Source organism: Tasmannia lanceolata, unplaced genomic scaffold, assembly GCF_043159265.1.
Source record: "Tasmannia lanceolata isolate RefF3 unplaced genomic scaffold, GAP_Taslan_0.1 ptg000016l, whole genome shotgun sequence".
NCBI lineage: Eukaryota > Viridiplantae > Streptophyta > Magnoliopsida > Canellales > Winteraceae > Tasmannia > Tasmannia lanceolata.
The window spans coordinates 3,756,644-3,774,316 of record NW_027518693.1 but is presented as its reverse complement, the minus strand read 5'-3'; the positions used below and the strand labels follow the sequence as shown (position 1 = coordinate 3,774,316).

General features: G+C 38.5%; 2 protein-coding genes across 2 annotated transcripts; both read left to right on the top strand.

Annotated features, from left to right (window-relative positions):
- Positions 1-66: 66 nt before the first annotated feature.
- On the top strand, positions 67-9,148 carry LOC143848671 (ChaC-like family protein). Its single transcript, XM_077357662.1, has 8 exons — positions 67-348; positions 437-513; positions 4,857-4,910; positions 7,669-7,725; positions 7,815-7,855; positions 7,949-8,020; positions 8,700-8,779; positions 8,865-9,148. Exons 1-8 carry the CDS (start codon positions 240-242, stop codon positions 8,939-8,941), a joined length of 567 nt encoding a protein of 188 aa, XP_077213777.1. The 5' UTR covers positions 67-239; the 3' UTR covers positions 8,942-9,148.
- Positions 9,149-10,866: 1,718 nt separating this feature from the next.
- On the top strand, positions 10,867-17,215 carry LOC143848716 (uncharacterized). Its single transcript, XM_077357713.1, has 6 exons — positions 10,867-11,359; positions 13,400-13,505; positions 13,652-13,845; positions 13,927-13,954; positions 15,817-15,925; positions 16,977-17,215. Exons 1-6 carry the CDS (start codon positions 11,111-11,113, stop codon positions 17,056-17,058), a joined length of 768 nt encoding a protein of 255 aa, XP_077213828.1. The 5' UTR covers positions 10,867-11,110; the 3' UTR covers positions 17,059-17,215.
- Positions 17,216-17,673: the final 458 nt, after the last annotated feature.

The following is a 17,673-nucleotide window of genomic DNA, read 5'->3' as shown; positions in this document are numbered from 1 at the left end:
CTACCCAATTTCTCCTCCAAAACAGGTGGAGTAGCAAAAACCACTCTCTCCCTCTCTCTCAGCAGGCCACAGAGAGAGACAGAGAGAGAGAGAGAGAGAGAGAGAGAGAGAGAGAGAGGCATTTGGTCTGCTTTCCTCCCCTCCTGTAAAAAGCAACCCAACAGAGCCAAGGCAAGAAGAAGAAGAAGAAGAAGAAGAAGGAGGAGGAGGAGGAGGAGGAGGAGGAGGAGGAGGAGAGAATGGTTTTGTGGGTTTTCGGATATGGATCTCTCATTTGGAAGGCTGGATTTCGTTACGAAGAGCGCCTTGTTGGATTCATCAATGGATATAGCCGTGTCTTCTACCAAGGTACCTTCCTCTTCTTACTTTCATTAATCTAACATATTCATCTTTCTGTCTATTCTTTTCTGATATGTTTGGTTTCTCCCAATTTTAGGCAGCACTGACCACAGAGGGACTCCTGACTATCCCGGAAGAACTGTCACCTTAGAGCCCTCCCATGGGGAGGTCTGTGTGAGTACCCAAACACCCATCTCTCATTCCCCTCCCTTTTACTTCATCAACTATTATGTTTGCTTTGCTTTGCTATTATCCCAGAAAGGAATATGGTCTTCTTTTGTTTTCCTTCTTTCCATAGGATGCTCTTTTATGCCCTGTTTGGATTGCAAGAAAAACATTTCCGACGGAAATTTTTTTCTTTCCACGATTTAGAGGGATATTATCATAAACTGAAGGTCCCGCTAAGTAAAAATTGAATAGGGTTGGTTCCAAATTTCCAATGATCTTTTTCGTGTGTAAAAATTTAGGGAATTTCAGAAATATTTTTCCTTTCCAAACTTTTCTAAAAAAAATAATAATTCTTGCAATACAAACAGGGCCTTAGAGTCTGTTTGGTTGCACGTAGTTGCCTTGGAGAGTAGTGGTGAATTAGAACTGAAGTAGTTTATATGTGTAATAATAGTGAAGGAGTGTCCTCGTTGAGTAGTGTTTGATTGCCAATTGAAGTAGTTTCTTGGTGCAAAGTGTCATTACGAAAGGGGGCAGTAGGGTTGATATGGAAAGAGAGAAGAGTGCTAAATCCTAAGAATCTACTAGAAATTTTTTTATTTTTTACAAGGGAGAGAGGAAGCAAGTAGTCTCATAGTAGTTTGAATCAAAACATGCAACCAAACACCACAGTAGATGACATGACACCCCAAACCAACCAAAACACCTATTAAATCCCAGAAATTGTTCAACCAAACAGACCCTTAAATGTTCAAATTCATTTGGGCTAGCTTATTCGTGAAAATAGTTGAAAATGACCCGATCCCTTATCCATCTCGTTGAACCTGATAGTTCAGTGCTGAGACACTTTGATACAGTGAAGAATGGCTTGTTGTGATGGATGATGTTATAATCCCTTTAGAGTATTTAGTGTGTATCCTTTGGAGAACAAAGCATTTTCTTCTCCAACCAAGAGACTTGAAAAGTTTTATGGATTGGACTTTGGTAGGTGGCAATGAGCCAATGAGCCCATATGCTGTCCCAACGTTATTGACATCTAATAAAGATGAAGCATGGCATATGTGTGTGGATAGTAGAAGGCTTAATATAATAACTATCAAATATCGCTTTCCTATTTTAAGATTGGATTAGATATGTTGTATGGTGCAAAAGTGTTCTCTAAAATTGATTTTAAGATTGATTATCACCAACTACGAATATGTGAAGGAGATGAATGGAAAACCACATTCAAAATGAAAGAGGGGCTTTATGGATAAATGGTTATGCTGTTTGGTTTGTCTAATGCACCAAGTACTTTTATATGATTGATGAATCAAGAACTCAAGCCAAGCTTCGTGGTGGTATATTTTGATAACACAGTTGTGTACAATATTGACAAAAACAAAAAGGCTCACGTGTGTCATGCACGTGAAGTATTAAAAACTTTATAGAGTGGGTTGGACCTGTAGCTCAATTGGTCAAGGCTTTATACTTCAACCTTGAGGTCCTAGGTTCAATCGCAATTTACGTACCAAGAAAAACCTTTATGAAGAGAGGAGTCATATGGTAATCTAAAGAAGTGTGATTTCATGATGGATCAATTGCTGTTTTGGGATATGTGTTTTGTGTAGAAGACTAGAAGGTATCCGGATTGACAATATCAAGTTACATCCTATTGGGACTAACCTACACCTCCGTGCATTGGTGCTGCTTGCAGTTCTTATGGTTTGGCAATGTTTTATCGCCGGTCAACCCGGAATTTCAGCACTATTGTTGTTCCAATCACCAATTGTAAGGAGTTCAGTGGACACAAGAGGAGAACAAGCCTTTCCAAATAATTTTTGAAAGAATGTGTAAGGCTCTGGTATTAACTTTACCATGCTTTGGTAAGCTATTCAAAGTAGAGCGTGATGCATCCAAAGTGAGTGTAGGGGCTGTTTTAAGGGAGTTAGTGTGTGCCTTTGTCCAAGCTATTCGATATTGGAGGCACTGCCATATACAAGTTGAGCCTGTGTTAGATTCATTGAGGCATATTAATGATCATTCCAGATTTAATCAAAGGCATGCAAAGTTAGTTTCTTATCTACTAGAGTTCTCATTTTTCCTCAAGTATGAATCAGTAATGCAAAATGGTGTGGGTAGATTGCAAATGTACTCAGGGCCTTTGTTGGCCAATGATCGAATTTTGTGATTTTTATTCTTTAATTAAAATTTCTGTTATATTCATAAAAAAATCGAGGGTGCAAAACGAAGTGACGGTTGCTCTTAGAAGCACCACGTTGATCGACACTATGTCCATAAAAAGATTTCTAGCATGGACCATCACAAAGAATTGTATGGTGAAGTAGATTATTTCGAGGAGATTTAGTCTGATAGCAAGAAGGGGTAGTGAGGTGACCCGTGACTATGTCACACAATAGGATTTTGTTTTCAAGGGAAACCAGTTGTGCATTCCTATTGTTCTATGAGGGAGAAGATCATCTTTGTGGTGCATGGTGGTGACCTAGAAGGTCACTTTGGATCGGACAAGACCTGAGAGATGACCTCTAAGCAATTGTCATTGGCCTAAGCTCAAACGAGATGTTGCACAGTTAGTGGATGAGTGTCGGTTATGCCAAGTTACAAAGGAACAATCTAAAAGCTCCAAATTGTGTGCACCATTGTCGGTAGCTAAAGTATTATCAAAAGAAGCTAGCATGGATTTGTGTTGCCTTCCCGTAAACCCAATGAGGTATAGACTCTTATATTTATGGTGGTTGACCAGGTTTGTAAGATGTCATATTTTATTACATGTATGAAAACTCTAGATGCCACTGAGGCGACTCTTTACTTCAAAGAGGCCTTGCTTCTACACAAAGTGCCAAAAACCGTTACCTTCGATTATGCCTCAAAGTTTCTGTCACACTTTTGGAGGACTTTGTGGAAGTGATTTGGAATCCAGCTTCAATACAGTAGTTACCTACCATCCACAAACAGGTGACCAACGAAATTTGGAATATATTTTAAGCATAGTTTTAAATTTCCACTGAAATTGATATGAAACAACTGAAATATTTCCAATTCCATCCCCACCGAATGCACACCGAAACCGAAAGTCATACTGAAACCAAAACCATGTGTATATATTACATTATTTCAGTTGTAACGTGAAAAATGCACAGCTGAAGATGACGGTCGAGGACAAGTTCTTCTCAAGGAGGATGGACTAATGCAAATGTTATCTCCTATTTGTCAAAGAAATCAAAGAAGAAGAATAAAGATCAATTCAAGAAGAAAAACTGGGCTGATTGGCTGCGCAGTTACAAAATCTGGCCTAACCTCTTATTGTTATTGTGGGCCCCACATTCGATCATATGATTTGAAACCTGTCATGGATATCACCATCAAGTCTACGTATTCTTCAAGTTTGGTTTGAAGTGCATCACGTTTACTAGGTTTTACGGTCTTGAAGAAGAGGACTGGTTTGTTAATGACTATAAATAGGGGCAGATTTGTCATTTTCCTTTAAATAACTTATGGGGGCGCTGTAGTAATTTTAGTTTATGGAGTGGACATCAAACCTAGGGCTTTCATATATAAGAGAATTACAGAGAGAGCAAAGGAGACTTTTCATATTGTTTTGTTATCTATTGAGCTTATTAGGATTTACCCTATACCTCTCCCCCTTTTATTTAATCTTCTTCTTGGATCCATTGTTTGCTGCGTTTACTCTTCATCTTTGATGCTACTTTGCATTACAGGCCAACTTAGATGGCTAGATCTAGCCTTGTGCAAGGTAGTGAGAGCGTTCTTTCCTTTTCTATCATTGTCATCTTCTCCCTCACCCTCTCCCTCTCCCCTTCTGTTTGTCTTTTTCTCTTTCTTTTTTTGCTAAAAGTAGATAGATATTACATCAACTTTAGGTAAAGTAAGTTGACTCATAATGTTTTTTAAACCACCCCCGACTTTTATTATGTAAAACAAAGAGTTGAATTTTATCTATATGCGTCAACCCCACTCAAAACCTTATTCATAAGCTAGAGTAACTTTTTCTCTCAAACGAGTTCTTTTTCGATGAGTTTTCATTTTTTTTAATTAGTTCTTAATATCATGTAGAGGGCGAGCCTAGGCGCAACGGTAAGGTTGCTCCATTGTGACTTGGTGGTCACGGGTTCGAGACGGAAACAGCCTCTCTGCAAAGCAGAGGTAAGGCTGCGTACATCTAGCCCTCCCCAGACCCCATAATGGCGGGAGCCTCGTGCACTGGGCCGCCCTGTTTTTTAGTTCTTAATATCATGTGTTTCGGCTTCTATGAGCTGTTTTTTTATTTGTCAAGACAGCCGGATTATAAAATATAAAACATTTTTTTTCCTTTTTTGGCAAGGTTATAGTGGGGAGTTGCTTACAAGGTTTCAGGAGAGGAAGATGAACAGATTGCATTGTCGGTATGTTGTAAAGTAGTTATCTTGATCTTTCAATTGATGCTGCATTAGGCTCTGATTGTATGCATCATTTTACATGTACACTGTTAGGTATGGAATAATATTTTCTCTTCCCATATTTGTTATGCAAATGGAGATGCTACTTAAAGAATGTAGCTGACCTTTATTTACAAAAAATAGAACCAGCCAGTAAAATTCTCTTATCGGCGAAGAATCTTATACTTTAGCAAAGATCATGTTCTGTTCTTATAGATTTCATAATTGTTTGCTGAATGGCTCATTTTCACTTGTTTTCTTTATATGTGGTGGTTTATATTTTTCACTGCCTAGGGTAGAAATGAAATGAGAAAAGGCAATGCATGTTCATTAAGGATGATTAAGCAATTATTTGACTGTATATGCATTTGAAAAGGTGTGGTATAAGACTAAGTCACCATTGAGTCATGCTGTAAATAATTCCAAAACAATATGAGAGCAGAAAAAATAATTAGCTCCAGTTGTCAAATCTTGATGAAGCTTTGGATTTTCCGACGAGGCATGGGATGAGGCCATATTCATCACCACATGTCTAAATCAGGGTGCATCTAAGTCTATTAGAGTCACACTAACATGTGTTGAATGATAAGGAACATCTAGCTTGATGGCAGTGATTTTGAATATTTTGGGCACACTATCCTAAAATTGAACCAAACAGCACCTAGGACACCGAATGCATATTGGCATATTCACATGTCTAAAAAAAGGTTGCATCCAAGTCTATTGGAGTTACACGTCTTAACTCTGACGTTGGGTACATGTCACTATTTTTTACTCACGTCTTATGAGGTGTGGTACATGTCACTATTTATGAGCTAGAGAGCCTGTGGATTTGGATACATTGGGCACACAATATAGTGCCCGCCATCTTAAAATTCAACCACGGCAACACGTGTATTCATTTTTTAGTAATGGAAAATTTTATTGATAAAAGAAGACACAACCAAGATGGTCAATACAAGAGGCAAAGATATAAAGCAAAATACACAACTACAAGGCAAAGGACAAAAAATCAAGAGGGAGGGGAAGGGGGTCAAATCTCTCCAAGCAAACCTGGAACCTCTCTAGCCGATCCAGAATCTCCTCCATGAGGTTCACAAACCTCAAGGGGTTAGGGCCTCTCCCCTTAAGCCACCAAAGCACATTTAAGGAATCCCCTTCTACTATCAGCATTTCCAAATCCCCTCTCTTGATAAATTGGATTCCCTGAAGCACAACTCTAACATCTGCTTCTTTGGAGTCCTTTGACCCTGATCGGAAATGAGAAAGGCCATCTGGTAGCACAATGCTCATCTGTAAGAAGGCCCCCAATACTAGTTGGGCCAGGGTTCCCGATGCTTGAGCCGTCAAAGTTCATTTTCAGCATGCCAAGGTCTGGAGGGCTCCAATGAATGGATGACGAGTCCCCCCTCTCTGTACTTCTACAAATCTCACTCCATCTGCCCCACAGATCCATGAGAGATTATGTGTATATCCATTGGGTCAGTGAATACTTCAATTTCTTTTTTAAAAGGCAAAAGAATTTATTTAAAGAAAACAAGGGCCTAGGTAGCCCCATAAAACAAGTAACAGACAAGTAAAGCGACCTATAACAAAAGAAGTAATAGGAGCTGAGTGAGAAATACTGTCTCAGTCAGCCCCAGATTTTACTAGGCCGTCAGCCATGGTGTTTACTGAGCAAGTGATGTAAATACCAGTCCATCTTTATCAATGTTGTGGATCGTAGACACAAGTTCAATTGATTGTATGAACAACTCAAAATCATTCTTGGTCTTTCTGCCAACAATGGCTGACAACAAATTAAGTTTCCATTGCTAGTGGTAATTTACTCACTTTCTAAGAGTAACAAGTGTGTGAAATGGTCATTCTACGATCATATGTCAGATCCTTTGTGTCTAATTTTGACATGAATGCTTATGTTCTTCAGCCTTCAGGGCTTCCACCTTGGTGAATTAAGGAGCTAATCAGTAATTCAAAACTCAGGCTTGGACGTTAGCCAAGGTAAAAGGGAGTCGACTCAGGTGATTCAGTGGTTGACACAGTCAAGTTTTCATTAATTCAAGTAGTTAAAGAAGCTTTGATTGACTTGGTAGGGCAAAACTCAGAATCAGACGCGGAGTTGCCCAAGGTTAAAGGGAGTCGACTTGGGCGAGCTGAGCATTGACTTTTAGTGTTTTTAAACAGTGGAGCTAATAGTGTGTCACTAGGCATTTGACAAAAGATATTTTGTCACATTCATTATGGTGGCATTTTTCTACATTGGAACTTTATTTCTTTTGGATCTTAGAAAGAGAGAGAGTTTTTATGTGGCATTTAAGTGTCAAAGCATAGTAATTCCATTAAATTAGATGTCATTGTTCCCGTCCATCCTATAATATGCAATCTGATTATTAAGATCTCTGTTTAAAAATTCCCAGCCATTTCGAAAAAAAAAATTCCCTGACCAATCCTTGACTCACCTGTGTTTACTCAGTTTTATCTTGGTTGAGTTCTTGTCCGAAGTCGTGTTTGGTCCTATGAGTTATTTAGAACTATTTTTACTCACCGGAATTACTGAAAAATTGACTGCATTATAGATCATTGGAATCATGTCTTGATCTTGAATTTACAATTGACTGGAACAACTTCACCTTCACAAATGTGGTGTGCCACTTTGCAAGACTATTTGTGTTGTGCTATCAATTTCTTATTTTCAGCATCTTGACTATGGTGGTTTGCATTGCAGTATCTAGAAGTAAGGGAGAAGCAGTATGACACGAAGGTTTATCTTGATTTCTTTACTGTAAGTCCCATATATTTTTTTCATCAGAATAGCAAAGATGTTTGACCATTATTACAGAATCACCAAATGCGGACATAAATATATTTCAGGACCCAAACACGACGACTCCAGCAGTCTCTGGCGTAATGGTGTAAGTGGCAGAATGACCATAACTTGCATCACTTTTCACTAAGTTGGTTCTCAAGGTGTGGAACAAAACCCATCTGACTCTTGTTCCGTTTAGATACATAGGTTCACCCAACAAAAAGCTCAACCCGAACTACTTGGGCCCTGCGTCACTTGAAGAGATAGCAGAGTATGTTTCTTTGAACTTGTTATTAGGGGTGTAAATGGACCCAGATGGTCGAATGGACCATCCGAATCCGAACTTAAACGGACAGGATCTAGACACATTACCAGGATCCATGGACACATTTCAGATCCCTATCATGGGAATCGAAATTATTTCTGATCGGATCCAGACAGGTAATAAGAACATATGGGACAGTCCTAAATCCAATTTTGTTATACTATTTTACAAAATTACATTCCAATTTTTTATAATCTTAAGTATTATTTCTGGGGCATTTTAATAAAAATAAGATGCATTTTTTTAAATGATTCCTATTTTCAGTATTTTGTGTTTCATCTCTCTCAAGTCTCGAGTCACCCTGTTCTCTTCTCTGGCCATTGACTCTATGTTCCTAAATCCTAACCCGCTGTGGGTCACCCTCTTGTGGGGGTTTTTACGGTGTACAGTGTAAGTAGGACCTATTGGGACACTCCGATTTGCAATGGATCGCGACCGAGACACGGCAAGTTGGATCCTAAGAACATTGGGAATCTGATCTGACCGATAAGGGATTTGAATGGATTGTGACTAGATCCGATCCAAAGTGGGTCCGTTGACACCCCTACTTGTTATTTCTATTTCGGCAATCCGCTGCAAATCTTCTTATGTGTTTCAATGGCTACTTTATTATTTTGATGGACAGGCAAATTATCAATGCAGAAGGACCCTCAGGACCCAACAGGGACTACATTTTCCAGCTTGAAAACGCCCTTCTTGAGATTGGTAAGCTATATTTTCAGGTCTCTTGAGTCTTGAGTTCAATCTAGACTTTCCGAGTTTTACCCTTTTGTTGGTTGAATTGATGAAGGATGTGAAGACAAGCATGTCATGGACCTTGCAAATGCAGTCAGGAAAACCCTTTCAGAGATGAAGATGGATTCTTAGACTTGCAGAGATTACTAAATTTTCAGAAATAATGTGCTCTAAGGCCTAGACACTATTGGATTTTGCTAGTTCTGGAAGAAGGTAAATCCGAACACTTCATTCATCTTTTTCATAAATCCTTGTTATGATTAGATGAGCAAGACAATGCCCATCTCAACTGCCATTCAAATTTCACATATAATTGCAGACTCTAAGTTATGGTGATTATTTTGAGTCCAATATACCCAAAATCAATTCTAAAAATCCAAAACTAACAGAGATTCTTACCTAACAGAGGGATACATTTTTGCACAGGCAGAGTTAACAAAATTATTGAATCAAATAATCGGTTTTGGACTGACAATGGCTTCTCAAAATCCTTACTAATAGAGAGATGATATTCGTACACCCTTTTTTTGGGTTGACACACCCCTCATTTTCAATAATTTTAAGTCTCATTAGATTTACAGATAATTTATGAGAAATTGACAAACTCTATTTTAAATTCGTCTTTATTTCAAAAAAATTAGAGGGCGAGCCTTGGCTCAACGGTAAGGTTGCTCCATTGTGACCTGGTGGTAACAGGTTCGAGTCACTCGGGACTACGTGTGCTGCATGGAACAGTTGATCTGGGTAGTGAACCCAATTTTTGCGGGCCCACCCTGCTCGGATGATCTAAGCCCCTTAATCTACGAGGATCAGTCAGGAATCCTCCAAGATATATTTTTCTAGGCCTTAATCTTAAGAATCTGATGCAGTGCCTAGTGATGCCCCACCAAATCAATGGGACCCAATGTTGATCATTGCGATTCAGATCTAATGGTGATCTGATGGCTAGGAATGCTCGAGTGGTACAGGCTTTTGCATCTATAAATTGATGCCTACTAAATGAAGAGTTGAGTTCATGCTTGGATCCATGGTTTCAAATTTCGACCGAAATTTTGGTGGAGACCGACACTGAAATCCCAAAAAACCAAAAAACTCAAACGGTATTTTATTTCGGCCGAAATTTTGATTTTTCCGAAATTTGAACCAAAAAATCTGGTTTTTTTAAATTAATTTAATATTTCACTGAAATTTCGAAATTTCATGGGTCCGAAACCGAAATTTTAAACCATGAGAGGCTAAAATCATTAGACATCATTATAGCCAACGAAGAACCCTAATAAAGTTTTCACCGTTTGATCACTTTTTCGGCCCTGTGTGGTACATTGATGTGATCGGGTCCGTTCATCTTTTAGGGCCCATTTAAGGTTCCATTAGAGAAGATAAACCATTCAATTTTGAGACTAAAAATTGCGGATGAGACGTTGATTTGGAGTGGGACCAAGTCCATGTGGGTCATCTAGTCTACGCAATCAACGGTCGTTATTAAACTAGCATCATTTTGTTAAAAAAAAGAAAGAAAGAAAGATAGTCATCAAACAGAACGGACCCACTGCATCGACTGGGTTTCACATCAACGGCCATGATCACAAATTGTGGACCTGGATTGAGTGGATTGCCTTGTGATGGCTCATAACAAACTAAGTCTAACAATTTTTTGGGTCCCACACAAGGACATGTATGTGCAATTGAGACCGTTGATGCTTGATGGATCAAGGCCCTAGGATCATCTGATCAAGCTTCTCTAAAATTATTCTAGAAATTCAGATCAACGAATTCGATCATGTACGTGTGGCACAAGTGGGCCCAAAATGTGATTGTTAGAAAAGAAGAATCACAACCCCCTATCAATTAATTAGCAGTTCTATCGTTTAGGACCTGATATTTTCACCCCCTCTACAGTACGCATCCGCCCCCTCTATAACGTGAACAGTGGGCAACTTCAACGCTTTTTGACGTTAAAATGGGGGGCGAATGCGTACTGCTGGGGGATGGGGTTGAAAATATCATTGCCCTTATCGTTATGTGGACCCAAAGTACCTTCTCCCTTTTTCCGCTCGCTCTGTCGTCAAGAAGAGGCTGCAACGAGCTAGGGTTTTCAGAAAAAAAAAAAAATCAAGATCGAGAGAGAGAGAGAGAGAGAGAAGAGGAGCTAAATTCAAGATCGAGAGAGAGGAGCTAGGGTTTTCAGAAAAAATAATCAAGATCCAGAGAGAGAAGCTAGGGTTTTCAGAAAAAATCAAGAAATTCACATAGAGAAGCTAGGGTTTTGAGAAAAAAAATCTAGTAATCACACAGAGAGAGATGGTGGGTCATGGAGTTCATGGAATCGGACATCCATTGGAGGTGGTGGAAACAGTATTGGAGGTAGCAGACGTGGCGTGGAAAGCAATAGAGCATCATCGGGAGCATCGATCCGTTGATTCCGTAGGGGATGAAATCTCCTCTTTACAATCGGAGAATCTCCGTCTCAGGACCCAATTGGAGGAGAATCTCAAACTCCTCCAACATCTCTCTCAATCTCCAGTTCTATCCAAAGATTGCCCTCCCGATGTACGTATAATATTACCTACAAAACCCTTCTTCTTCTTTTTTTCTCAAATTCCTTGAATTCTAAGATCATGCATCTGAATTTTCTTTTCTTTTCTTTCTATGGAATGTTTTTTTTTAATTGTATATAAATGTGAATTTGGAATCTTGTCAATGGGAAGAGCTATAGTGTATTGTGGATTCGTTGTTCAGATTTAGTACTAGATTGGAAACTTGAAATTAGGTTTTTGTGTAGAAGTCATGTTGAACCCTGCTCTCATGCTTCCAATCTCGAGTCTCAGATGCTTGAATAAATATTAGATATATGAATCCCAATTTATTCGGTTTTTATAAATTCTTCTGAGGAAAATCTATTCGTGTTTTTTTTATAATCAAGTAGAGTTTGTTGGATTGAATCTCATCAGATGTTTAGCTCTAGGCAATTAATCTTGAGTCCTCTGTTTCAATGTTTGGGTCTTAATTCTGCACTTTTAGCTCCTTTGGAAATGTGCCCTTAAATCTCTCATAGATTAAGCTATAAAGTTGAATTCGTGTCATCTGCATCTAAGATATTGTTTCATAATTTTTTACTAAATGCTCTGAATAAGCTCTAAAGTTGCAAAGCTTGTCACGTTGCATAACTTTTTCTTTGGTCTGGATACAACCCATGAGTTCAACATTGTGGCATTTCATCACAAGCAGTAGGGCAAATTCCAAACCCCTGTCATCTTTTAGATTGGCCTCATGGTGAATGTGTGCTCCCTCTCCAACCAAAGTTGAGGTGAGTATTTTTGTGATTTCTTTGGGCCTTGTGCATAAAAAGGGCATGATAAGGGCAAGGCTACCTTCCTTTAACTATCTAAAGCTATTCATGGAGACCCCTTCCATTCAAAAGCTTAAATTGTGGAACACTAGAAATAAGCTGGACACTGGTCCATGCAGCAAGGATCCTGTCCTTGATTGCGATCATAGTTCATGTTTGACCCTCAAGGGCTGAGGAAACATGGCAAGATCTTCTTGAGTAAGGTGGTACTTAAGCGGACACCTCCTCCACCTGGATATTCTAAACTAAACTTTGATGGTTCGAGTATGGGGTTCCTTGGTTGCCCGAATTATGAGGTCTTCTTTGTGAGTCCGACAGTATGAAAAAATGGCCCTACTCCGGTCTTTTGGGATTGTCGGATGCCACGAATTCGGGAGTTAAGGCCCTATTTAATGGCATTCCCTTACTAGAAGGTACAGACCTTGACCATCTTATAGTGGAAGGAGATTCATTAAACGTGATCCCATGGATGAAGACAGGAGCGACGTTCCCATTGAGATGTGCATATGCAATTGAAGAGATCCTTGAGCGGGTAGGCAGGGCATTTGATTAATTTTCATTATATTTGGAGGTCTACAAATGGCGAGGTGGTTGGACCCCCACTCACTTCCTACGCACCCACCCACACACACACAAACCCAAAACAGCCCCAAAAAAAAAAATTGCTATCTGTACCTTTTTTTCTTTTTGTTTGGCTTGTACTTGATCACCTTTGTTTTCGGGCTTAATCCCTTTTATTAATAAATTGTTGCTATTAAAAAATATTGGAAAGTAGAAGGCTTTTCGAGGAAAGCCCTTTCCATGTAGAAAGACCTTTACTTCCAACCATACAGGTCCTAATGGAAGTTCCTTTAGAGCTTTTCAGTCCTATCAACCACCACTCCCCCAATATTAGAAGGACACATGCATTACACTTGGTTGATGATTTGATTCTCATAACAAAATAAATGGCATTAAGAGGAACATGGATTAGATTTTTTGACTCTCATCACAAAATTTTAAGAGGGACAAGGATTACTTGTTACAATCAACCCACAGGCTGCAGTTTTCTTTTTTCTTTACCTTTTTTTACTAGTAAGCTAGGATTGAACCTCCAACCTCAAGGTTGATGAGCAAAGCTTCGATCAATTAAGCTAGATAGTTTTTCTTTATCTATCTGTGGTTCTAATTTTACTCTTTTTTCTCGATTGAATTAGAAATTTAGGGCTAAATTACATGCAATAATCTCGCTATTTTTTCAGCTGTATTTGCGTCTTGTAGCTACTGTGGACTCTTCAAGCTTCTTGACCCAACTCGAATCACTCCATCAGGCACCAAACAACAATTCCCCTTTGAATGGACCCTCAGGTTTTCCAATCTCTTTCAAAGAAATTTCGGTCTTTTTTAATGATAATCTTAGTTTATTATAAACTTTCTTTGCATCTCTTGTTTTCTTTTATTCCTTAATGTTAACATTTCTTTGCATGTCTGGTTCTGGTTGTCTATGCATCCAGTGGAAACTCTGATCAACGTTGATCTTGAAGAACCTAATTGGTGGGTGTGGGTCACGGATGAAATGGTTCCAGGTAATACAGAGGAGTTGAGTGGAATTGATAATGAAAGCTATGTGATAATTAATGAGGAGCAAGTGGTGGATGGAGTTGCCAACTTCATAGCTAAATGCATTGTCTCAAACCCTAAATCCAAGGTATACAAAATTAATAACTTCTTAACTAGGACTTTGATTTGTTTGAAAGTTTTTAACATGTTTTTTATGATGAACTTTCAGAGGCTAACACCAGAGGAATTGCATAAAAGTGAGTGGTGCATGAATCTCTTTCTCATTCTGATGAGTTGAATTTATGAGATTTTCCAAAATTTTGCAGTAGATTGGCTCACAAAATTCCGTAGTGCCTTTTCTCTAATAGAAATATTTAACTTGAGTGTATGGATATTTTGACTGAAGTTGAGTGATACAATTTCATAACTTCATCCCGTTTTTTACTCCCAGTCTCCCACGTATTCATATTATATTATCGTGACTTTGTAATATGCACATGGTCTGGTATTTTATTGATTGGTTTTTTGTTGAATTTTATTAAAAATGTGTTGACTGTTGATTTTGCCTACTTCATTGAAAAAGGAAATATCTTTTTCATATTTGATATTTCTAATACCTGTACTTCTGTCTTTGTGTAATATCTATGGAACCTGACAGTGATCGGAAGTTCATCGGGGGGAGGGGGTTGGGGAATCATATAGTTGCAGTTTTCTTGTGGGGGTATGGTGTAACCCTAGTTATAAATTCCGTTCTGTTCCGGACGGAATGGACCGAAATCCAGAACGGAACGACCATAAATTTCGTTCTGGCAGGAATTCCGGTCCATTCTGTTGGAATTCAGGAATTCCGGTACAATGCTTACAAATATCTTTTTCTTCTTTTTTTCCCGACCGAAAAAGTTTCAAACGAAATCCGGACAAAATGACTGGAATGATCGAAACATTTCGTCCCTGTGACCAAAACGAAATGTTCACCGGACTGATATTTACATCTAAGGCTGTAACTGTTACTGCATTGGTGGGACACCTTGTCCTTGTTGATGTATTTCGGTTAGTACCATATTAATAAATTTTCATTATTTCTAAAAAATATTTCTAATACCTTTCTATATTCATATATCTATATTTTGGATTTTAGGTTTCTATGTCATCCATGTGTTGCACGATACTTGCTAGTTTCAGTGTCTAACATGTGTTCACATCTGTTGAGACACCTTTTTCTATTTATTATCATTTATTTATTGCATTTGCATTCAACCCATAAGGTGAGTATCATTTCATACCATCATTCCTACTTTGTCAAGTTTTGAGTCTTCAGGACTTTTTCTGTTACTGCCGTTAAAGTATAAAAGATGAATAACGCCTTTCTCCAGCAGCTTAAGCTTTTGGAGAAGTTGGTAAGTTAACATGGTGTCTCGAGTTCAAACCTCCTGGATAGCAAAATCCACATGCGATGGTCGGCCCAAAGTGGGACCACATGTGCCACATGTTTGCCAAGTGGGCCACACGTGCAGGGGAGTGTTAAAGTATAAAAGATAAATAACGCCTTTCTCCAACAGCTTAAGCTTTTGGAGAAGTTGGTAAGTTAACAACTGCATTGATGGGAAACCTTCTCCCTGTTGATGTATTTCGGTTAGTGCCATATTAATAATAAATTGTCATTATTTCAAAAAAATATTTCTAATACCTGTCTGTATTCATATATTTGTATTTTGGATTTTAGGTTTCTATGTCATCCATGTGTTGCACGATACTTGCCAGTTTCAGTGTAGCATGTGTTCACATCTGTTGAGACACCTTTTTTATTTATTATCATTTATTTATTGCCTTTGCATTCAACCCGTATGGTGAGAGTGTCATTTCATACTATAATTTCTAATTGTCAATTTTTGAGTCTTCGGAACTTTTTCTGTTCCTTTGGTCAAAGGCCGATGTTTAGCACATATTCTGGTGCTGATTGCACTTTAAAATTTCCAAGCATGTCTTTGAAAATTTCCTTATTTTCATTTGGTACACAGTTTTGGTTCGTTTGGCTTTCTTGATTAAACTCAGTTTCACTGCATTTGAATTGGGTTATACATCGGAAATTGCTTATGACTTGATATTTGGACACTTGCAGCTGTGATGAAAGCGTTGGGCGGCATGAATGAATGGGAAAAGATGAGAAAAGTGTGGCATGCTGGGAAGCTCATTTATGCACTGTCAACATGGGGACTTACTTTTGCAGGGTGAGCCTTGTCTTTTTTTCCCCTTTAGTCGAAACAGTTTATCCATGGGACCAATAACACATAGAAACAACAGGAAAAGGCATAGAAAGTGAGAAACCCTGGGGAGAATGAGACATATAAAGGCGTTTTCCCAGTCCATGCCAATTGAGCAGAGAAAGCTACTAATGGGAAGAAAGAAAAACAAAATTTGAACATTGCATAATAAGACTAACATAAAAGAATTTAGTTGGGCAGATAGCTAATTTTATGATTAGAACTCTATGCTTATATCATTTGCATTATAGCCACTTCTTATCCTCGTACACGCCATATGGTGCCCCACGTGTATGACATTCATAGTCATTGATCTAGTATGGTCAGAACATACTGGCTTCACGGCAAACTGATGGTACTAAGGTTTTTTTTTTTTTTAGGTTTTTTCCTGTTGAGGGTTTACCTTTGCCATTTCTAGGGTATGATAAAGTGGTTAGGACCATTTATTATGGGCTAGCGAGTCTTTAACAGGTCAGATTAGCATCCCCTTGTAACATGGCCCGATGATGGTTCTGGCAAGGCTAAAAATTTGCAAGGGTTTGGGGTTGCCATATGGCCTATATCACAGCTCTAGTTAATCAAGGTTTCTTATTGCAAGTCTACCCACATTCAGGAGCACTTTAAATTAGGCGACTAATGTTGAGGAACTTTTCATACTTCATAACGATGCTTGAACTTTGAAAGCATGCTAGAAGTTAACTTTTTTTTAGGTCCCTCAGCTTGCATTGGTGTTTTATGAAGAAAAATAGAACAATGGTGATTTCTGAAACGAATCTAATATGATTTTGAGCTGTTACTCTTTTTAATGTCTCTTCAACTTTGAAAGCCTGTTATAAGTTACATTTTTTTATGTCCCTCAGCATTGGTGTTTCTATGAAGAAAATTAGAACGTTGGTTGGCTTCTGCAATGTATAGAATATGATTTTGAGATGTTAGTCTAATAATGAGAAGTTTCAATTTTCTCTGTTATACATTAGCAGGTTTCTTACTACTAAGATTTTCATTATCTCTGTTACAGGTTGTATAGGCATCGCGCCGTCTTGAAAGTTGTGGCGAATGGAGTTGGAGCATCCGGCAAAGCTGTGATGAAGGCTTTCTGAATATCATCAGGATCATTCTCGGAAGCCTAGACAAAACCAACCTTGTAAATGCCATGAATGCCTGTAATTTCTTCTTTTTTTATAGACAACCAAGTCATTGTACGGTGCTTCCATGTTATGCAATTCTAAAAATTCTCCATTGTATTTATTCATCAAAGATGATATTTTCACTCCCCATGCATTAGGCATGCGCCCCGCCTTATAATGTGATTTGACGTGAAAAGTGGGCAACTTTAACGCTTTTTGACGTCAAATCAGGTTATAAGGGGGCACATGCGTATCCAATGAGTACCAAGGGATAGGGTTGTACTAATTTCATCTGGGTTGGCCTAGAGTAGGCGCCTTACGCCAAGTATTTCATCGCCACATTTGTTCATTCCATTGTAAATTTGAAACATGTTTCTGCTACTCCGCCATCAGAACCTAATGAAGAATGGTTGCCTCATTAAGGAGTTTTGTATGTAAAATTCTGATCCAAGTGATATCAACTTAAAATTCAATGCAATTTTGAGTCCAATAATCAGTTTTTGACTCAACCGATCCTCAATATCCAAATTGAAAAGGGCCTAACCCCTTTTTCAAAGATTGGAATCCAATTCCCCACTAGAACATGAA